Source organism: Papio anubis, chromosome 11 (genome assembly GCF_008728515.1).
Source record: "Papio anubis isolate 15944 chromosome 11, Panubis1.0, whole genome shotgun sequence".
Taxonomy (NCBI): domain Eukaryota; kingdom Metazoa; phylum Chordata; class Mammalia; order Primates; family Cercopithecidae; genus Papio; species Papio anubis.
In genome coordinates, this window is record NC_044986.1 from 118,411,136 (window position 1) to 118,433,886 (window position 22,751).

General features: G+C 39.9%; 2 protein-coding genes across 4 annotated transcripts in view; one reads left to right on the plus strand and one right to left on the minus strand.

The window, feature by feature from the left end:
- Positions 1-11: 11 nt before the first annotated feature.
- ATP5F1C (ATP synthase F1 subunit gamma) lies at positions 12-16,971 on the minus strand. 2 transcript variants are annotated; one of them, XM_003903373.4, is made up of 10 exons: positions 16,812-16,966; positions 8,651-8,685; positions 7,940-8,071; positions 6,238-6,442; positions 5,505-5,648; positions 5,328-5,392; positions 3,285-3,440; positions 2,856-2,952; positions 809-845; positions 12-152 (listed from the first exon to the last, which is right to left on the minus strand). In XM_003903373.4, exons 1-9 carry the CDS (start codon positions 16,865-16,867, stop codon positions 839-841), a joined length of 897 nt encoding a protein of 298 aa, XP_003903422.1. In that variant the 5' UTR covers positions 16,868-16,966; the 3' UTR covers positions 12-152; positions 809-838. The 2 variants fall into 2 exon arrangements, with proteins under 2 accessions (XP_003903422.1, XP_003903423.1); XM_003903374.3 differs by lacking the exon at positions 809-845 and having other exon boundaries at positions 16,812-16,971.
- A 58-nt stretch (positions 16,972-17,029) lies between these two features.
- The window catches only part of KIN (Kin17 DNA and RNA binding protein), a 35,349-nt gene continuing 29,627 nt past the window's right edge, over positions 17,030-22,751 (plus strand). Inside the window, exons 1-2 of one of the 2 annotated variants that reach the window (XM_021943034.2) lie at positions 17,030-17,255; positions 22,371-22,465. In XM_021943034.2, the coding sequence (XP_021798726.2) occupies positions 17,142-17,255; positions 22,371-22,465 (209 nt within the window). In that variant the 5' untranslated portion in view covers positions 17,030-17,141. The remainder of the gene's footprint in view (positions 17,256-22,370; positions 22,466-22,751) is intronic. The other variant, XM_003903371.5, reaches the window with a different exon arrangement.

Here is a 22,751-nt window from a genome sequence, read left to right on the forward strand (position 1 = left end):
AAGAAAAACAATGATTTTAAGTTGTTTATTGTAAGATAATTTACAAATATCTTGCCGTCTTCAGTAATTCAAATAATGGAGGAACAGTTTCTTCGGACAAAGACAGCAGTATGCTAAAAACAAAATCAACTGGCTGAATTTTCCTTCTTTACCTGAAAAACAAAGTACAGAACAAGTAAAAAAATCAAACAGCATTTTTTGGGAAAATAATGATGTCAAGAGATAATATTAATACCTATTTAAGTGGGGTACAGAGAACTGAATTTACACAATAAAGTGTTACTCTATACCAGTGATTCTCACATTTTGGTCTGGGGAACCTTTCATGGGGTTCATGAGGGCAAAACTATGTCTATAATAATGTTACTTTGCCTGTTTTATTCTCATTCTCGAGTATACAGTAGCGTTTCCCAGAGGCCACATGATCCATGACATCACAACAAAATGAATAGAGAGAGATGAAAATCTAGCTGGCTTCTGCGAAATCAATCAGACACTACAGGGTCCTGAGACCATAAAGTGTGACAACCACCACTCTTCACCACCTAAATATAACATCTCAAAATAATGTTAATTCTCTATCCTCAAAGTTTATTTCCTTATATCTACATTTTCTATGATCTACACACTCACTACAGAAAAAGTCCACTAGCGTTGCCCAGGTGCTCCTGTGAGTTGGCTGCTACTATAAAGTGGCCCATTCATCTAAATCTCTCAGAGGACACTTCTAGGATTACTAAATTAGCTTCACTCATATCTGAATAGGTTTCTTTTCTGAGCAGACATGGGAAGAATGTGTGAACTTTACCTCTTGTCTGAGGATGGAGCTTGATTTTCATTAATCCCTGGTTATTATATTAGAAGAAAAAGAAACACAAAACAAGCAGGTTAAGAAGCAATCCATGCTAGTTAATCACATATGCTTTCCCATGAAAAAAAGTCAGTTTTTAAACTTGATGCCTTGAGTATATCATGCAAAAATACTTACCACAAGATTATTTTAAAACAGACTCAATGACTGTTATAAAAAGTCACAGATTTCAATCCAGGTTAGAAGCAATAAAAACATGCTCATGCAAGTAGGCAAGACTATGAACATACTAATTTAAATTATAATTTTTATATAAATTAACACAATATATTTAGAGGTTTTTTTGGTGGTGTTGAGACGGAGTCTTGTTCTGTTGCCCAGGCTGGAGTGCAATGGTGTGATCTCAGCTCACGGCAACCTCCTCCCGGGTTCAAGTGATTCTAATAATTTCATCTATTTCCACACTATAGATACTTTTTTCTTATAACTCTTTAAAAATGTAGAAACCATTCTTGGCTCCAGGCCACAGTTTAGTAACCTCTGTTCTGCTGTGATTTCTTATTTGGTGTCTGTCTTTACTGTTAAGACAAATATTGTTACCACTATATTCTCAGTGTCTAGCACAGGGCCTGACACTTAAGGGGCACTCAAATAATTACCTTTTTGAACTCAGGAGAGAAATGACAAGGATCTGCATTAAATGGGCATAAAGAAGGGGAAAGATTCAAGAGATAGAAGGTGAAACTTAGCATGGTAACTGATTAGTAGGAGGTAAGAAGGAACGAGTCAAAAAGAACTTACCACCATTTTTATCTAATCACAATTACTTGTATGTTTCTTACCCTATTAGACTATAAGTGCCTTAAAAGAGAGAATCACATCCTTAACACTGTGTCTAGCACTGTACTGTGCACATAGTGGGTATTCAACTTAATAACTTTTTGAAATTCCCATTGTCTTAACCTTTTTTTCATAAACATTAAAGTTTTTCAACAACTAAGAAATTTTCTTGAGGAAAGCAGTATATAGTTGGCCCTCAGTATCCATGGATTCAACCAAAGCTGATGAAAATATTTGGAAAAAAGACAAAAATAACGATAAAATAATAAAAATAAAAACCAATACAACAACAATTTACATAGCATTATAACTAGAGATGATTAAAAGTATATGAGAGGATGTGCATTTGTTATATGCACTACTGTGCTATTTTATATCAGGGACTTGAGCATCTTCAGATTTTGGTATCCTGGGGGAGGTGAGAGGGAGTTCTGGAACCAATCACTTGCAGATACTGAGGGATGGCTATACTATCTTTTGGTACTGATATAGAAAACATAATGATTAAAAAATTCCTGGACCTTCCCAACATGAAATGGTTTATAGATTTATGTAAAACCAAATCTGAAACTAGCCCTGTAACTCAGAAAGCTTACAATTGTTTAAATTCCAAAAAAAGATTTCATAAATGATACTGAATTGTCCACATCCCATTCCTAATGCTTTAGAAAAGTGAAAACTGCCGGGCGCGGTGGCTCAAGCCTGTAATCCCAGCACTTTGGGAGGCCGAGGCGGGTGGATCACAAGGTCAGGAGATCGAGACTATCCCGGCTAACATGGTGAAACCCCGTCTCTACTAAAAATACAAAAAACTAGCCGGGCGCGGTAGCGGGCGCCTGTAGTCCCAGCTACTTGGGAGGCTGAGGCGGGAGAATGGCGTGAACCCGGGGGGCGGAGCTTGCAGTGAGCCGAGATCGCGCCACTGCACTCCAGCCTGGGAGACACAGTGAGACTCCGTCTCAAAAAAAAAAAAAAAAGAAAAGTGAAAACTAAGCCCGAGTGTTTCCAGCTGAAACAATAAAAATAAACCAAAGAGATCCCATTTTTACCACATCTTCATAGCGTAAGAGTTAGGATGCAAGATTCAGCAATGAGTCATTTCAACTTCAAAAGACAAAAACAAAAACTTTTAAGCATCCAAACAAGCAGACACAGCAAGAGGAAAAAAAAAATTCTCTGAAGGCAACAATCTACAATTACTTACAGAGCCGCAGCACCAGAGATAATTTCAATCAATTCTTTTGTGATGACAGCTTGGCGGGTACGGTTGAATGTCAATGTCAATTTGTCAATCATCTCAGCTACAAACAAAACAAAAAGATTGCACAAAAAATCTGAAACTAGAGAAGAATAACTTGTTAACTAACTTTTGTTGCTTAATTTAAAAATAAGAGATTTTTGGATAACAAAATTGGCCTCTCAAAAAATGTTATGAAGATATTTTTACATCTTCCATAGGATACCTTTTCACAGTACTTGCAAATCAACTACCTATCAAGATATACTTTCCTACAGGTAGAGGAATATTAAGTTAATGTTGTTGATGCTACTCTCGGCAATGGACTCCTCTCAGCTGAGATTCACTGTGTGCTCACAAGCATTCCTGCTGGCACCATCCTTATTGTGTACTTACAAGCATTCTTGCTGGCATTGTCCATGGCTGTCATCCTGGCACTCTGCTCACTAGTGCTGGACTCCTTCAGAGAGTAGTAGATGATGTTGGCCAGATTGTATTCTTGGTAATTTTGTAGCACATCAGCATCAATATCATCGTAGATACTCATGCTCTCTGTTAAAACAAGTGATCAGTTTCTTTGAAGTTATACAGAATACTAATTCATCAAAAACAGCTTTTCAGTGTAAAACTCCTTTATAATTACAGAGCAGAAATTAATGTAAGATAAAGTAAATGAATCTGTTCTAATAATTTCATCTATTTCCACACTATAGATAGCATATTTTTAGCAAAATATAATGTGTAAATAAAGCATTCGATATTCTACTCCATATAACTTTAGAAAAATTAAGTCAACATTTGAAATAACTGTACTACATTTCATGATTATGAGGCCCTCTGGACAGCATTAGCATGTGCCTGTTACAAAGCCAGCAAGCACTCAATGCTTTTTCCAATTAAAAAAAAAAAAAAAAAAGAATGAATTGAAACCAATATAGTGTAATACAGGTTGAGCATCCCAAATACCAAAGTCTAAAATCTGAAGTGCTCCAAAATCTGAAACATTTTGAGCACTGACATGATGCCACAAGTGAAAAATCCCAAACCTGACCTTGTGTGATGGGGTACATTCAAAACTTTGTTTCATGCAGAAAATTATTTAAAACATTGCATAAAACTGCCTTCAGGCTATGTGTATAAGGTGTACAGACTCGGGTCCCACCCCCAAGATACTGCATTATAAATATGAAAATATTCTGAAATACCAAACATTTCTGGTCCTAAGCATTTACACAAGGGATACTCAACCTGTGCAATAATTCCAACTTAGTCATTTGATTACTGAAGAAATCTGAATGTATCAATCTGGAAAATGAGAGAGGGAAAACCTTTCTAAGCACATGAAAGAGGGGGAGAACTAGAAACTGATATGAATTGTAGTTTTAATGTTGTAGCAATTTAGTAGTACATTTCAACATTCATTCATTGGGGTCAAGTGGTGAAACAGTACTATATTTCATCAAACTGAAAATGGTACTGGTTGTAACACCTACTTTATTTCTCATTAAGAGAGAAAAAAATGTACTCTATTACAAATGATACTCCATTGGCTGGTAGAGCCATCTCAATTTCAGAAACATTAACATGTAAAGTACATACTTGCAAATAAATGAAGTATTAGAAAATAGATGAAAATAGATGGTATATACAAGGGGAAAAAGCCTTAGGAAACTAAAATCAGTTCTAGAATATTATTCCAGGATGCTTCAATGATCAATGACGACTTTCTTCCAGCAATAAAACAAGAGAATTGGGTCGGTCAGTGTAAATTAGTTGTGAACACTGTTCAACTCTCTATTCTAGAGCTTCTGTTGTATTGTAGTCAGAGGTCCCAAACATGAATTGCAAAGCCAGTTTCTAGCTACACTCTTCAATCCTTGAGGACAAAAAATCTAATGATGAACCTTAATAGATACCAATTTGTTCAATTAATGACGGAATAGAGCAGGAATTATCGAACAATGACTGAATTAAGTATCATGGAAGTCAAGAGATGGCACTTCAACAGCCCCAGATCGGCAGGGCACAGTGGCTCACACCTGTCATCCCAGCATTTTGGGAGGCTAAGGCAGGTGGATCACTTGAGGGCAGGAGTTCAAGACCACCCTGGCCAACATGGTGAAACCCTAACTCTACTAAAAATACAAAAATTAGCCAGGTGTGGTGGTGGCATGCACCTGTAATCCCAGCTACTTGGGAGGCTGAGGCAGGACAATTGCTTGAACCCGAGAGGCGGAGGTTGCAGTGAGCCAAGATCATGCCATTGCACTTTAGCCTGGGTGACACAGTGAGACTCTGTCAAAAAAAAAAAAAAAAAAGCCCCAAATCATTTGCTATAGCGCTATTGCTACCACTACACATCTTGACACTGTCTGCCTTAATGGACAAATCTCTTCATTCTACATGTCAAAAAACATATGCAGTAGAAAAACTACTCACCAGCACTTGCAACGGTATTAAGGGAAAAGATGGGCTTTTCTTCTGTCTTATAGGAGATGACAGACCTAGAATTGACAAAAACAAATGTAAATCTCAAAGTAATTTTTAAACTGTTATTTCAAAATATGAACAAAAACATGAACATAAAAAAAGCTTTGATTTCTAAATCTTCCTTGCCTGAATCGATTAAAGATGATGGAGCCTTCATCAAATTCATATCCAGAATTTAGTAATTCAAGGGCAATGACTGACGCATCTCCAAATGTGGGGGGCTTTCTTCCCACTTCTTTGAATGCCACCAGAAACTGGTCAGAATGAGTCCTATAAGAAAAGCAAGAGCTCACATAGCTAGTTTAACAACACTTCTGAAAGAGCACAGGGGACGGGCAGGAGAAAACATCGTCACCATGGATCAGGTCTTTTGGGGTGTGGGTGGTGGTGATTTCCTGAGTTGTTCCACACACTATCATAATTCCTTTCCCTCAGCACCTGCAAAGAACTAAGAACTAAAAATGAGGTCTGTCTTGTTTTATATTCGTTTTGCCTTTATTCCTCTCCTTCTAATCCTAATGAACTATTGCTAACATTTCCAGGCTGCAACAGCTCCTCAGATGCCTCATTTGGCTGAATGCTGATAGCTTTTGATATTCACATGGCACTCAACTTATGATCCAGATGAAGAAGCAAAGGTAGAAAACAGGGGAAGGAAAACAGAAATGTTCCAATATATCCTGGAAAAAAAAAAAAGGAAACGAACACCTCCCTGTGAGTATACCAAAAAAGGCCCTGAAGAATATACCTTGTTTAATTAAACTATCGACGAAGGATTTCAGAGTTTGTCAAAACTTCTGCGAGAAGATTTATTCATGCTTGCACCTTTATGAAAATAAACAATATATATTTAAATTACCTATAAAGTATGCCTCTGATTTTGTCACCAATTCCAACAAGCATAACTTCTTTCCCAGCTGCTGTTAGCGTAGCAACCTCACTTTTCATCTGTTTAGCAATGGAGGAATGAATAGCACCACACAGTCCTCGATCTGAGGACACACCAATAAGGAGGTGTTTCTTCTTGTCTTCAGGAACCTTGATATCAGCTTTTTCATACAAAGCTTAAAAACAAACAAAAGCAGTAAGTTTTATATGCAGTTTACACTAAATACAGTAAATATCCAATTTACAAAGCAGTTGGTTATTTTCAAAATATGCATTTACATTTAGCTGGCAACTGCCTAGTATAAGCAAGTGTTCTTAGGACAGCTGTAAGTTGAGGCCAGGAGCGGTGGCTCATGCCTGTAATCCCAGCACTTTGGGAGGCCGAAGTGAGTGGATCACCTGAGGTCGGGAGTTTGAGACCAGCCTGGCCAACATAGTGAAACCCCATTTCTATTAAAAATACAAAAATTAGCCAGGTGTGGTGGCGGGGCTGTTAATCCTAGCTACTGGGGAGGCTGAGGCAGGAGAATCGCTTGAGCGTGGGAGGTGGAGGTTGTAGTGAGCTGAGATTGTGCCATTGCACGCTAGTCTGGGCAACAGAGTAAGACTCCATCTCAAAAAAAACAAAAAACAAAACAAACAAAAAACAACACACACACACACACACAAAAACAAAGGACAGCTGTAAGCTGAGATTATTGAAGATTTGGTAGATAAATAGGGGGTTCACTGCATGATTTTCTTTACTACCAAATTTGCATAAATCTTCCTTAAGTTAAAAATTCTTTTAGATACCCTCAATTCTGGATAAGATAGCATGATCATAAAAAAGGTAAGAGAAACAATGTAATTACAAGTTAAAATAGAAACTTCTTTCCCATTTCCAGCTCTTTACAATTTTATTTCCAAGATAAATTCATAATCAAATAAGTATAAAAGCATTTAAAAACACAATATAAATTCTTTTTAAACTGCCGTATCTCTTTTCCATTAAGAAGACTAATTAAGGATGGATTACATAAATTTCTGAAGGAAAAATGTCTTCATGCTTTTGAAAAGATAAGAATGGTGATTAAGTATCTTGAAAATGAAGGTTCTCAGCTGCTTTTCCTGCTTCAACATCATTCGGATTCGTCTCACAACACCATCAAGAGTCATATCCATGACCACCCAGTCAGCTCTCCACTGCAATGCCCCCTACCTGCCCCCACTGCAGTCCTAAAATGCCACACTACAAGGTCATAGGATGAAATTAAGCCCTTGCACCTAATGCATGGTTTCCAAGTTCTTCTGATGGTATACTTAGTAACCGGGAAAATTTCAGAATATTTTAAAAGTTAACATGGTCACGTATAATGGTTAACAAATACACAAGCTCTGACACCAAACCACATAGGTCCAAATAGAGGCTCTTCATCCTTTTATATGTGATCTTAGGCAAGTTACTTAACTTCCATGTGCTTCAGTTTTTCTCACTGGAAAGCAGGGATTCTAACAGTTCCTACCTGCATGGGTTGTTATCGTTATGTGTCAGGTGGATATAGATGAAAAATAAGTACATGTCAAGTACTCGAATAGGCTTGACATCACTGTAAGCTCTAGATACAGGTCATCAGTAGTCTTCTTTGTGTTAAACAGTTCTTCCTAATTTGTGAATTACACTCTTCCCTTACCCAAAGATCCCAATCCATATATTCGAGCTGGTTTCAGCTCTCTCTCAGCTCGGGCATATTTTGCTGCTGCTACCATTTTCATAGACTTGGTAATTTTCTGGATGTTTTTGATGGACTTTAGTCTCCTGGTAACTGAAAAACAGAAGTACTGTGTTAAGACAAAGGAATTACCGTCTAACTTCATTGTGAATTTATTGAAATATCTGTCTAAGTCCAAGGCAGAATAATGAGCACTTAGATAAACAATAAACAGCATGATGCTAAACCAGTCTTAATAGTACTAATAAAAGGAAGGCAAGACTAGCTACTACTTAGGACAAGCAAATGGCAACATAAGACAATAATATACATTTAAAACATTAAATGGTATTGAAAATTGCCTTAACCACATATTCCGTAACATTATTTATATATAATTCCATAACATTATTTACCCCTCCCCACACGTACACCCACCCACACCCACACTGGTATAGCTTTTTCTAGTTACGTCACGATCATTCTACAGACAACAGAACACAGCTTTCTCATGTGTCCTTTCTTACTGGTCTTTTCAGAACAAGTCCAGCGTCCCAAACATACAATGGAAATCCATTTGGTCAGTTTTGATCAAATATACAATGGGCTAAAGCAGTGTATTTTTGACAGTATTTGTATTTGTCAAAATTTAGTTTTTCTTAATTCACATATTGAAACAAACAACATACTTACTATCTTTCAAAGTTGCCATATTTCGAACTTGAATCCTGAGGATAAAAGTTTTAAAATTGTTTCAGTTTTTTGAAAAATAGTTCCGTTACACAAGAACAACTTTCAGAGTTAATACATTTATTTAAAGAATATCCCATAAAGAAGCAATCTATCAAATACAGGACTCAGAATGTATATGAATAGACATATATTTCAATTCCTTAGTAGTGGCGCGAATCCCTGTATTGAAGGCCTCCTTTCATTTGGCCTGTCTCTAACACCACCTTCCCTGAAGTCAACATGCTCTACTGACTCCCACATGTTCTACTCCCACCTCCATATCTTTGCTTATGTTGTTTCCATAACAGAAAAGCCCCTCCCCTTGTTAAGCTGCCCAACTATGCTTCAAGTCAAGGCCAGCCACTCTAAAAACTTCCTTAGTTCACAGCAACCTCTTCCAGCAACACTTAGAGTCAATGATGTAGTCGAACATGACCACACGTGTAAAAGTAGTTTATATCAACTGATTCTCAACTTTTTCAATTCAGCTCAATAAACATCTGCCAAGCTGCTCTACATTCCAGGCACTGGTAAACATGACATGGTCTCTGACATATTATTACCTCATAAACAAGGTTCATGAAAAATTACATTTACATAAAATTTAGTATTTTTTCAAGTCTTTAAAATTGAAATGCTAATGTGCAGAAGTCAAAATGATTAGACTTAAATGAAACGTTGGTGAAAGATGAATATGAGAGAATTCCTGCCCGAATGGGAGAAGACATGCTAAAAAATATGAAATTATCCTCCTGCCTTCAAATCCATACAAAGTGCCTGTGTTTTCAGGCAAAGCTACACTGGAGAATTGAGCAACAAGTAAATGTGTTCACAAAGGAGGGACCTAAGGAGGGGATTCTCAGGAACGGGATGTCATTTTAAGAGGATTCATGTTCAGGAAAGAGTGAGAAATGGAGAAGGGGAAGCTGGAGACATGAGCTGGGTTTGTTACTTTAAATAATTAATATTTTTAAATATTAAAAAAAGCAAATCAGTTTAAATCTTATTTGTAGGTTAGTAGGGAAATGAATGTTTATAAGCTCACAAATCAGTTTAGTATTTCAGCAAAGTATCTCAGATGGCAGTGACAAGGGTAAAATGAGGTTGGAGTTTTGATGAACATTGAAAACATGGGGACATAGGCTGCCGCAGCCTCACGAGAGACCTCAAGAACCTGGACAAAGATGCCAGCAAAGCAATAGGAGATTAGATTTGCGAGCATTTAACTTCTTCACATGTACATTCATAGTAGAAAGGAAAACAATAAGAATGATTTAAGGTTTCTCTAATTGAATGACCTCGGTGGACGGTGACTAATATCGCTCATGAGCATAGATTAGATGCAAAAATCCTCAACGGTGTATTAGCAAATCAAATCCAACAATGTATTAAAAATAATTATACACTGTCACTAAGTGGGACTGACTCCAGGTATGCAAAGCTGGTTCAATATTTAAAAATCAATACACCAACAGGTTACGTCAACAGGTTAAAGAAGAAAAAAGCATACAATCAATAGGTGCAGAAAAAGCATCCAACAAAATCTAACACCCATTCATGATAAAGTCTCTCAGCAAACTAGGAATAGAGAACTTCTTCAACCTGCTAAAACACAAAATACAAAAACCTTGACTTAATGGGAGAGGCCAGGAGCTTTCCCCATAAGATTGGGAACAAGACAAGGAAATCCCCACTCATCACTCTTCTTCAGTATCATACTTGAAGTCTTAGCTAATGCAGTAAGACAAGAAAATAAGAGGCATAGAGATTTGAAGGGAAGGAATAAAACTGTTTTTGTTCATAGATGACATGCTTATCTATGTAGAAAATCCCAAAGAATAAAAATAACCCCTCCTAGAGCCGATAAGCATTATGACAAGGTTGCAGGATATAAGGTTAGTGTACATAAAAAGCTAGTTGCATTCCTCTACAGCAGCCCTGAACTACTTGAGTATGAAGTTAAAAATGCCCGCACACAATTATATGGTTAAAATTATAAACTTCATGTTACATGTGTTTTACAATTTTAAAAATCCACTAAAATCTCAACAGGTTACTTTGTGGATATCAATAAACTGATTTTCAAGGTTATACGGGATGGCCAAAGACCTAGAAAAGCCAAGCAATATTGTCAGGACTAACACTACCTGACTTCAAGACTTCCTCTAAAGTTACAGTAATAAAGAAGCAAAAACAATTAAAGGAAAAAAGGATATTCTAACAAACAAATGGTACTGGCACAACTGGACACTTATATGCAAAAATACTAATCTGTACAATGACCTCACAAATTTCATAAAAATTAACTTAAAATTAATCACAGGCCTAAATATAAACTGCCAAACTGTAAAACTTCTAGAAGATACCACAGGAGACAATCCAGGTGCCTTGGGTTTGGCAATGAGTTTTTAAATACAACACCAAAAGCATCATCCATGACAGAAAAAATTAATTTGGGCTTTATTGAAATTTAAAACTTCTGTCCTGTGAAAAATACTGTAAAGAGAATGAAAAGTCAATCCACGGGCTGGGAGAAAGTATTTCTAAAACTATCTCTGATAAAGGACTTGTAACCAAAACAAACAACTCTTAAAATGCAATAAGAGAAAAAACAACCCAAATTAAAAAATGGGCAAAAGATCTAGAGACTTCACCAAAGAAGATAAAGAGATGGCAGGGCCGAGTGCAGTCGTTCATATAATCCCAGCACTTTGGGAGGCCGAGGCGGGCGGATCACGAGGTCAGGAGTTCCGAGACCAGCCTGACCAACATGGTAAAACCCCGTCTCTACTAAAAATACAAAAAATGAGCTGGGCATGGTGGTACGCGCCTGTAATCCCAGCTACTTGGGAGGCTGAGGCAGGAGAATCACTTGAACCCGGGAAGCAGAGGTTGTGGTGAGCAGAGATGGCGCCAATGCATTCCAGCCTGGGCAACACAGCAAGACTCTGTACCCCCCCCCCCAAAAAAAAAAAAAAAAAAAAACAGATGGTAAAAAGCACATATAATGCTCAGTATCACATCATTAGAACACTGCAAGTTAAAACAGTAAAATATCACTACACACCTGCAAGAATGGATAAAACCCAAAAAACTGACCACCAAACGATGATAAGGATGTGGAACAAAAGGAACTCTCACTGATTACTGGCAGGAAAGTAAAATAGTACACAGCCACTTGGGAAGATGTTCTGGCAGTTTTTTACAAAGCTAAACCTAGTCTTAACTCATGATTCAGCAATCAGTATTGACCCAACTGAGATGAAAAGTTACGTTCACATAAAATCTACACATGAGCATGTAAAGCAGCTTCATTCATGATGCCAAAAGTTGGAAGCAACCCAGATGTCCTTTGATACATGAATGAATGGATCTAACTCTGATACATCCATACAATGGACCATTATTCACCAAAACTACAAAAGAGCTATTAAGTCATAAAAAGGCCTGGAGAAACCTTACGTGCATAGTGCTAAGGGAGAGAGGGCAGTCTGAAAAAGACCAAATCCTGTATGATTCTGGCTATACGACATGCCAGAAAAGGTGACGATCCAGCAATAGTTGAGAGAAGCGGTGGTCAGGGTTTGGGGGAGTAGAGGAGGGAATTTTTAGGGGAGTGAAGCTCTTCAGTATGATATTGTAATGGTGGATACATGTCATTAAACATTTGCCCAAATCCATCGAACTGTATAACAAAGAGTGGATCTTTGTTTTTTGGGGTTTGAAGACAGGGTCTCACTCCCCTCACCCAGGCTAGAGTGCAGTGGCGTGACCATGGCTCCCTGCGGTCTCAACTTCCTGGGCTCAGGTGATTCTCCCACTTCAGCACGAAAAATATTAGGTTTGGTTTGAAGAATGAATCTACTACTTTGGGAGGCCGAGACAGGAGGATCACGAGGTCAGGAGATCGAGACCATCATGGCTAACACAGTGAAACCCCGTCTCTACTAAAAAATACAAAAAACTAGCTGGGCGTGGTGGCGGGCACCTGTAGTCCCAGCTACTTGGGAGGCTGAGGCAGGAGAATGGCGTGAACCTGGGAGATGGAGCTTGCAGTGAGCCGAGATCGCGCCACTGCACTCCAGCCTGGGCGACAGAGCGAGATTCTGTCTCAAAAAAAAAAAAAAAAAAATCTAGTAAAGGAAAAGATAAAAGCTGGCAAATCCTGACAAGCTCTGTTATTTCAGAGCACAAACTACCTGCCATGACTGTTCTACTGGCAACAGCTTTTCATAATCACACTTAAAAAGTAATACCAGTTTTTGGCCAACCTTCCTTTTTTGGTGTAGTAATGACTTTTCTCCCTGAACACAAAATTTATTGGTTATAACAAGTCACACTTGGATATTATGGTTTTAGGCAGACACTTTAATTGAACTGACACAAGTTTCTGGTCAGAGAATACCGTATGGAACAAATTTGAATTGCATACCATATTTGGACAAAGACAGAATGTTTTGGTTTCCTTAAGTACTCCAAGTTAGAGGTATGAAGAGGTAGCATCTTCTGTGATAATGCTATGCACTTGCCCTAATTTCATGTGTTTTAAAGCACTCTCATGTTTAGCTTTCATTTAATTCTGAAGATGTCTATGTTACTACTTTAATTTTTAGGTACAATTTGAGTAAGAACAGTGATGAGCTAATTGAACTCTCTTTAGGGATAGCTTCCTTTACTAAATATACATTTTTTGCAAATGAAGAGATAAAGCTCTGAATCATTGCACGTCCTGACATCCTCCGGAGACTAAGAAACACAGCGGAGGGAGAATCAAATGCACTGTGGATTACCACTATCTACCATGATCCCACAGCACTGTTACAACAGCTGATGAAGGCAGGGGAGGAGGGAGTCAGGAATGACACCCTTCCAAGAAACTACAATTTGAGAGATTTTTAAGGAGTATATTAAGATATATAAAAACTTAAAAAGAAAGCAACATTGGCTAATTCTTAAGGAAAAGAAAATTATGAAGTACTTCTAATTCTGATATTAAATGTGTAAAAGTCCATCACCTGCCACCAGCAAAAACTGATTCCTTCACACTTCTCTAACCCACACTCCGGACTGCATCATCTTTTTTTTTTTTTTTTTTTTGAGATAGAGTCTCTCTCTGTCACCAGGCTGGAGTGCAGTGGCACGATCTCAGCTCACTGCAACCTCCGCTTCCTGGGTTCAAGCGATTCTCCTGTCTCAGCCTCCCGAGTAGCTGGGATTTCAGGCACGTACCAACACGTCTGGCTAATTTTTGTGTTTTTAGTAGAGACAGGGTTTCACCATGTTGGCCACTATGGTCTCTATCTCTTGACCTCGTGATCCTCCCGCCTCAGCCTTTCAAAGTGCGGGGATTACAGGCGTGAGCCACTGCGCCTGGCCCGCGACTGCATCTTCTTTTCCTCTTTTGGCAAGTCCAAGCAATCTTTCTTACATTACATTTGATGTAGAAACTGTACTTAAACTCTTCATTTATGTAATGATATACAGCATTTGGATCCCTATCAGCATTTCTCCCACTGTCCTACATGCTTTGCAAATACTCTAATCCTCACACTAACCCACTGAATTGTGCACTTTTACTGCATATATTTGACAGATGAGGAACTGGTGGGACAGACACTAAGTAACCCGCACAAGGTCACAGAGCTGCTAAGTGGCAATCAGAATTCAATCCCTGCCATCTGAATGGAGCCCTTCAGGGCTGGCTACAGAGTCTCTCTTTGTATACAGTACTACACTCTGCTGCCTAACATTTTTTACATTTACTAGTAAATATCTGCCCTTATGGTCTCTGATGACAATTTGTCTTTTCTCTCCTGAAATGCCATCTCTTTTCGGTATATGTAGTTTATGACTACTGACACGTTATTATAGAACAGTTCCATTTTAGAGACTACTGAACTCTAAGACATAGAAATATGTTTTTCCCAGATTTGAATTCAGTAAAATCAGGGACTCTTTCTCTCCAAATTTTTATTTCCATTTTCTTAAATGCTACTTTAAAAAAAAAAGGTTTAATTTTCAAAAAGGGTATTTTGCTGATATCCTAACAACTATTAAAATAACCACTGTGAATTTAAGACTAATGTTTAATTTATGTTAGTATGGTAACCTCTCTGAAAATGAAAACTAAAACACTAACAAATTGTACTTTAAAAAACTTCCAGTAATCAAGACAGAAGCGTGGAAATATGCCTCTTCATGGTTCGTTAAGGCAAAGGTATTTTTTTCCCCTTCCAAATTAATTCTGTGGAGTGGTTTTAATTTCTGAATTCAAAAGGCAGTTATAATTAATGGGAAGAGAAATGGCAGAAGAGGCAGGAAAGACATTAAGCACCAGGAGTGAAGGAATAAGTGAAAAGAAGAGGACAGAATATGCTTTCATAGTGGAACACTGTTGATTGATGACTTAAAACCAATATTCCAAAGGGATTAAGGTCAGGATTAGGACCTTTATATGCTGATTGAGGTTCCGATTTCAGCTCCTAACAGTGGTTGTCTCCAACTGAGAGCGCTTATTTAAAACGATCCTTTACTAAAAGAGCTTCAAATTATCTTACAAGTGCTTTTAAAAAAGATATTTCTAAAATTTTTTGTAAAATATTGTCTTTGCTTAAGAAACTCTTCCCATTTTTTAAAAGATCAACTTAGAAACTAAACTAAGGTTCTAAAAATACTGACAGATAACATTAATGCGTGGCAAGAAGGTAAGGACAGGAGAGCTGATGTTCGCAGAGCACCACTGCATGCCAGGCACTGTTCCAGGAAGCTGACGGAGACCTTATCTATTTGTTCACCATCACATTTTGGCACCTTCCAAGTACCACCGGGTGCAGTGCAAGCACTCAGCTAACGTCTGCTGAGTGGTTAGTTAACAAGTGGGGCAATCTATACAACTCAGAATCCAACTACAGTGACCTTTTAATTCCCATGAATTTATTTTTCCGTATTAGAGAAAAAAAATCTGACTTCTAAGGCCAAGCTACCAAAAATTCTATGTGGCTAATTCACATCAGATTTCATTCTGAAAATCTCGTATATTACTATCAGTTATTTGCTTAATGCAAAACGTATTTATTTCAATTAATGTTTTATGGACGCTTCAATATAAATTAGGATGCAAAAAACTGTAGCGCCTTAGAAATCCTCCATACTGTTTAGAGCAGGGAATTGCTACCACACAGCCTATAATCCCCTTAGCAGCGTGTCTGAAATTCTTCCAGATTCTGTCAAGCTTCAAAATTCAACAGCACCACCCACAAACCAACTTTTACTTGCCCATTCCCAGGCCTTCTAATATGCATTCCCCCAGCCCAGGTCCCCCCACCTGGAACTAATGTTTAAAATTCTCGAGGCTCGTGGGACCACTTAGCTGCACCTCAGTTAACAAATACCACTTAAAGCCCACCGACCTCCTCCCCCTAGGACCTTGGGGCAATTTCATGACCTTGCAGGGTTACAGTTTCAGCAAGTGGTTTCAAGGCAGTGCTAGGTGTCCTTCCCTTCCCCGCCCTCAGACAGATCTGTACGGTCCCTTCTGCACCAAGACCACCCTCAGGGGCATCTAGGATGTTTGCCTTTGCTGTTCCAGCAACCAGCAAAGTGTCTGCAACACGGGAGGTGCTCGACGGCCGCGCTCTCTGACTCGATCGAATCTTAAAGGGTCACTGTGTCCAGCACTGGAGGGTTTCAAAGGGCGTCAAGGACAAAAAGCACAACTTAACATTTCCCCTGGGCTATCGCTCAGGCTCCCGACACCTCGCGGGCCCTGCGACTGGGGGCCTGGCTCGCAGTGGAAGCTCAGGAAGTGTGGATTAGCTGAGGGAACTCAAGACCGCCCAGACGTCAATTTGGACTCAGGCCGCAGTCCCGAGGTCCCAGGTGGCCCTCCGGCCTCAGGGGACCGGGCGGGACCTTGCTCCGTCGGTGCCGGGCCCTGCGCACGCCTCGCCGGCCTCGGAGCCGCTTCCTGCAGCCCCCGCTACCCGGCGCTTCCGAGGGGCCAGGGGCCCAGTCAGGCCCTGCGACCCCAGATCTGCTCCTGCGCCCATCTCCTCCTCCCTGCCCCGTGCCCAAGCTCTTCCATCCCTTGCGGTCCTGCCGATCTTCCCGCAAGTTGCCATACCATTGAGGCTGCAAGGTCCAGGCCGACAGCCCAGCTACGCCCGCGCGAGAGAACATGGTAGCCCCAACCCTGCTGAAGGTCGGTCAGGCAGGCCTCAGCGCGCATGCGCAGAAGCCTCCTAGCGCGCCCCTCCCACCTCGCTCTCTCCTTCAGTCTCGTTTCCTCGCGCTACGGCGAGGGGCGTCTCGCGAGCGTTGCAACCCAGTCTTCCCAGGCCCCACCTCTTTTCGCCTCTCAGCTGGGATTTGTCCCGCCCACCGCCGCCAGCCAAGTTCCGTTTCCGGCTTGCTGGGCACTAGGGTCCAGAAAGTGACCGCTGCCGTGGTCGCCATGGGGAAGTCGGATTTTCTTACTCCCAAGGCTATCGCCAACAGGATCAAGTCCAAGGGCCTGCAGAAGCTACGCTGGTATTGCCAGATGTGCCAGAAGCAGTGCCGGGACGAGGTGAGTGGGCCCGGAGTGGCCCCGTCTTCCCAGGAGGGCCCCTGGGAATCCAGGATCAGGTCCTGGACGCGGGACTGAGGGCGCGGGGCCGGGGCTCCTGGGATCCGGGTCGTGAGGCTTCTGAGGTCTGCACTGGGCGAGTCAACTACTCAGCGCACTAGAGCCGTCCCTCCCCGCAGCCCGCGGGGCCAGCGGGCAGCCTGTGTTCTGCGACCCCTCATTCCTCCCTAGTTCCGATCCCCACCATCAAAGAAACGACATCAGAAAAGGTTTTGCAGCCCTCACAGGGGCGGGGATACTGCAATACTAGATGCCCGGGCAATGCCAGTAACAGTCATCAGCTCTGACTTGACTTGGCTCTTAAGAGAAACAGGGTGGTTAGGATTCACACCTCTTTTGGGATCAGTTGAAAAAGGAGAGCTAAGCTCTTCCACACAACTCATCTAGCAAGCATTTATTGAGAACCTACACTGTACCGGGCACTGAATAATACTGTGGTTAAGATTATGGATTTATCTGGTTTATGGATATATCAGACTGTCAAAATTTAAAGTCAAGCTGGGCCACTTACCAACCATGTGGTCTTGGTCAAGTTATTTACTTATATTCTCCTTTACTTATCTCTAAAGAGGGAATAATAATTTCACCTACTTGTAGGATTGTCGTTGAGTTTTAAATGAGTGAAGTATATATAGAGTGGCTCAAGGAGTCTGGGCAGATCTTGAAAAGCCTTATATGCTGCACTATGGAATTTACGCTTTTCCCCATTAAAGAGGTGGTTGATGGAATGCTGTGCAGGCTAGCGATGTGATCATAATTTTCTCCGAAGATCGGACTGGATTGGGTAAGGGTGGAAGAACACTGAGGCAACTGGAATAATCTAATCCAGTGTTTCTACAAGTGAAGGAAGAGATATTTTAGGTGGGACTCATACTGACTAACATTGATACAGTTATTCTCTTTAGTTCTATTAATGAATACCTGTATATCCATTATCTAATGTCTTAGTCTGCTTGGACTGCCATATAAAGTGCAATAGATTGGGTGGTTTAAATGACAGAAATTTATTTCTCACAGTTTCGGGGGCTGGGAAATTCAAGATCAAGGTGCTGGCATGGTCAGATTCTAGTGAGGGTCCTCTTCTTGGTTTGCAGAAACTGCCTCTATCCTCACAAAGCAGATAGAGCAAGCTCTAGTAGACACTTCTCTTCCTCTTTTTTTTTTTTTTTTTTTTAAGATAGGGTCCCACCCTGTTCATCATGCAGGCTCTACCCTTGTGACCTCATCTAAACCCGGTCACCTCCAAAGGCCCACCTCCTAATGCCATCCCCTTGGGGGTTAGGGTTCAACATATGAACTTTGGGGGGGACGCAAACATGCAGTCAGTAACACCCAGACTTAACACTTTAAGTAATCTTGCCATGTTTAATTTATAAAAAATATTTTAAAGTAAATTACCAATATCAAGATATTTCACCTCTAAATACTTAAATAGACATCTCTAAAATTTCAGGATTCTTTTCTATATAACCACAATATATGTAATCAACATAACAAAATTAATAGAAGTTCCTCTTTAATACACATTCACACTTCCTCAGTTGTCCTCCAACTGCTTCTTGAAATCAAGATTCAATCAAAAGTCATGGACTGTTACAGATTTGGTTATTAGGACCCCCACCCCCCGAGTCTCCCTCATTATCAGCATCCTGCAACAGGCTGTTATATTTGTTACCGTGGATGAAACTACATTGACACATCAGTATCATCCAGAATCCATAGTTTACATTAGGGTTCACTGTTGGTGTTTTATATCCTATGGGTTTTGACAAATGCATAATGATATGTATTCACCATTATAAAATCTCACAAAATAGTTTAACTGCCCAAAAAGTTATCTGTGCTCTGAGTTATTAGGACTTTTAGTTTTCTCCAAATTTAATTCTCTCTATATTCTGAATTTAGAATATAACCCATTTTCTCTCCACCCCTTTTTCTTTTTTTTTTTCCAGACAGAGACTTGCCTGTCTCACAGGCTGGAATGCAGTGATGCGATCTCACTCACTGCAGCCTCTGCCCCCCGGGTTCAAGTGATTCTCATGCCTCAGCCTCCCAAGTCGATGGGATTACAGTCACCTGGCACCACGCCTGGCTAATGTTTGTATTTTGGTAGAGGCAAGGTTTTGCCATGTTGGCCAGGCTGGTCTCAAACTCCTGTCCTCAGGTGATTCACCTGCCTCGGCCTCCCAAAGTGCTGGGATTACAGGCGTGAGCCACCGTGCCCAGCCTTCTTTTTCTTGACATTGACTTGTTGAAGAGAGGAGGCCAGGCTGTTGTCCTATAACATCCCATATGTGTTGACTTGTTTCCTCTGATTGTCTTTTGCCTTCTAACTCATAGTTTCTGTCAACTGGAAATTATATCTAAAAGCTTTGATTGGGTTAGGTTAAACATTTTGGGGAGAAAGAATACTTTGTAGGTGATCTTGATAGATTAATTTCAGGTTAAACACTTGTGGGGAGGAATATAGTTTTTTTTGTTTTTTGGGGTTTTTTTGTTTTTGTTTTTGTTTTTGTTTTTTTTTTTGAGACAAGGTCTCAATCGGTAGCCCAGGCTGGAGTACAGTGGCACGATCATGGCTCACTGCAATCTTGACCTTCCCAGCTCAAGCAATCCTTCTCCTGCCTCAGCCTCTCAAATAGCTGGGACCACAGGTACATGCCACCCATGCCTAATGAACTTTTTTATTTGTTTTGAGATAGGGTCTCACCATGTTGCCCAGGCTGGTCTCAAGCTCCTGAACGCAAGCAGCCCTCCTGCCTCGGCCTCCCAAAGTGCTGGGATTACAGGTTCAAGCCACCATGCCCAGCCTATAGTATTCGTTATAGGTGATCTTGTATATTTCATATAGCATCACATAAGGAAGCCAATAATGTTTGGTAGTACTTAAATTGAGTGAAGGTGACAGCTTGTAAATAATATTAGAAAGTAATATTTTCCCCCTTGTAAGAGCAAGTGAGTATTGGGGCAATGCTTAGAAATCCTGCCTATATATCTAGTTTCCCATTATCCTTTTACCTGTGTGTTTTAGCATCCTTGCCTGAGTCAGTTATTTTATTAGGAATGTCAAAGAGGTTATTTTTCTAATTTTTTTTAACATTTATGATTGGCTGCCATGCTTTTGTACAAATGAGCTTTTGCTCATCCACTAAGGCTATTTGGTTATCCTTAAACTTATTGTTTTCTTTTTGAGACAGGGTCTTACTCTTGGTCAGACTGGAGTACAGTGGCTCTATCACAGCTCACGGCATCCTCTAACTCCTGGGCTCAAGCAATCCTCCTGCCTCAGCCTCTCAAGTAGCTGGGACTATCGGCACATACCACCCATGCCTGGCTAATTTTCAAAAAATATTTTGTGGAGATGAAGGTCTCGTTGTGTTGCTCAGGTTGGTCTTGAACTCGGAGGCTCACACAATCCTCCTGCCTTGGCCTCCTAAAGTGCTGGGATTACAGGCATGAGCCACTGTGTCTGGCCATCCTTAAATGTTATACTGAGATGCAATTTTTATGGGGAAGGAGTAAAGGATTAATTCTTTTTTGTAATTATCAATTTTCAGAGTAAGGCCCCCGCGGTGTTTCTGTGTCTATTTGTCCTCAGATCTATTCATTGCCCGGAATTCCCTACCTAGGAGGTGGGCTGGGAGAGGGAGATAGGTGACCCCTACGGTTTCGCTTCCCCATCTTCTATCTGCTGATACTGGAAGACTGAAGAGAGTGAAGGTCAGAGCCAGTGTATCCCCCCCCATCTACTCCTGGGTTTCTAGGATTTCATAACTTTATCGTTTGTTCACTTTATTTTTTCTTAGTTTATAGAAAGTGATACTTTTTTTTTTTTATTTATGAGGCTGATACCAAGTTTCTTTTTAAAATAAATTTAAATAATAACTGTGATTCTTATAGGGCACAGATGAGGCAAAAATTGTAAGAAGTCCATGATCTAAAGATTAGGAAACTGTTTGAAGCAAAATCGAGTGTGGAAATCTGGACAGTGTCAGTGAGATTGAACAGAGGGACTGGATATGGGTTATTAAGAAGCTGAATAGACTTCCTATTAAATTGAAGGTAGAAAGAGAAGGGGCCGGGCGCGGTGGTTCACGCCTGTAATCCCAGCACTTTGGGAGGCCGAGGCGGGTGGATCACCTGAGGTCGGGAGTTCAAAACCAGCCAGACCAACATGGAGAAACCCCGTCTCTACTAAAAATACAAAAATTAGCCAGGCATGGTGACGCATGCCTGTAATCCCAGCTACTCGAGAGGCTGAGGCAGGAGAATCACTTGAACCCAGGAGGCAGAGGTTGTGGTGAGCTGAGATCGCGCCATTGCACTCCAGCCTGGGCAAAAAAAGCGAAACTCCGTCTCAAAAAAAAAAAAAAAAAAAAAAAGAGAGGAAGGAATCTAGGATGTTATCTGGTTTCCTGGCTTGGGTGATTGTGCTTCAGTTAGAGATAGGGAATAGAAGAAAGGCACATTTTTCGTTTCTATTACTAGTGAAGAATGAGGTTCAAATATGAAGGAGAGGAGATACTAAGTCAAAACTTGCATGTTTTTCTCCAGTCATTTTAAGAAGGTACAGATGTTTAACAAGGTTAATATAATATGCAGCAATGTCTTTTGGATAATGAGCTGAAGTAGAGGAAAGTGAGCGAAAGTAGTTTCTGTGTTGGAAATTCACTAATGACCCATTTTACTCTTTTAAGCACTTGTCTGACACTTTGTATAAAGTAGGTGCTCAATAAGAATTGGTTAACTTAAGTTTAAAAACTGGAATATCTCTTCTGTTTCTGTGCCTGGTATATTTCTTATTAATGTCTGTTTTCTACAGCAGTCTTTTGCTGTCTCTTTGATCGCAAGGATTATTCTTTGATTAGCAGAGTTGAAAGCTCAACTCCATAAAAAATTTTTTTGAAAACCTGATAGAGTAGTTACAGCTAGTGATTTGATTATTTTTTAATTTATCATCAAAGAGCAGACTTTTTGGGTTTTAACTAAATACTTCTATTTAGAGCCCATTTTGATGACCTAAATCAGAATTTATTACTTTTACATTTTTTATAGAATGGCTTTAAGTGTCATTGTATGTCCGAATCTCATCAGAGACAACTATTGCTGGCTTCAGAAAATCCTCAGCAGTTTATGGATTATTTTTCAGAGTAAGTAACTCAAAGAACTCTTTATCTTATAAGCTTTATTCAGTTGAACACTTAATAGATGGTTAATATTTTAAATATTGGAAGTTCTATTATTTCTTATATGTTAACATAACTGTATTCTCTCTATGCTTAGTTTTTATCTTCTCTTGAAAATTAATCATACTCTTAAGACTGTTACAAAATTATTTCTCACAACTTAGTTTTTCCTTCTTCCACTTCAAATAGACGAAGCTGTCTTTCATTCTAACACACTTGTGACAAAGAACATAGGTTCTGTGTTCAGACT

Excerpts from the sequence above, each read along its gene's own strand:
- ATP5F1C (XM_003903373.4), bottom strand. The coding sequence starts at position 16,867 with ATGTTCTCTCGCGCGGGCGTAGCTGGGCTGTCGGCCTGGACCTTGCAG. Across the intron at positions 8,072-8,650 it reads TATGGCAACTTTGAAAGATA|TTACCAGGAGACTAAAGTCC; the intron begins GTAAGTATGTTG and ends TCTGTTTTTCAG. Across the intron at positions 6,443-7,939 it reads ATATGGATTGGGATCTTTGG|CTTTGTATGAAAAAGCTGAT; the intron begins GTAAGGGAAGAG and ends TTTGTTTTTAAG.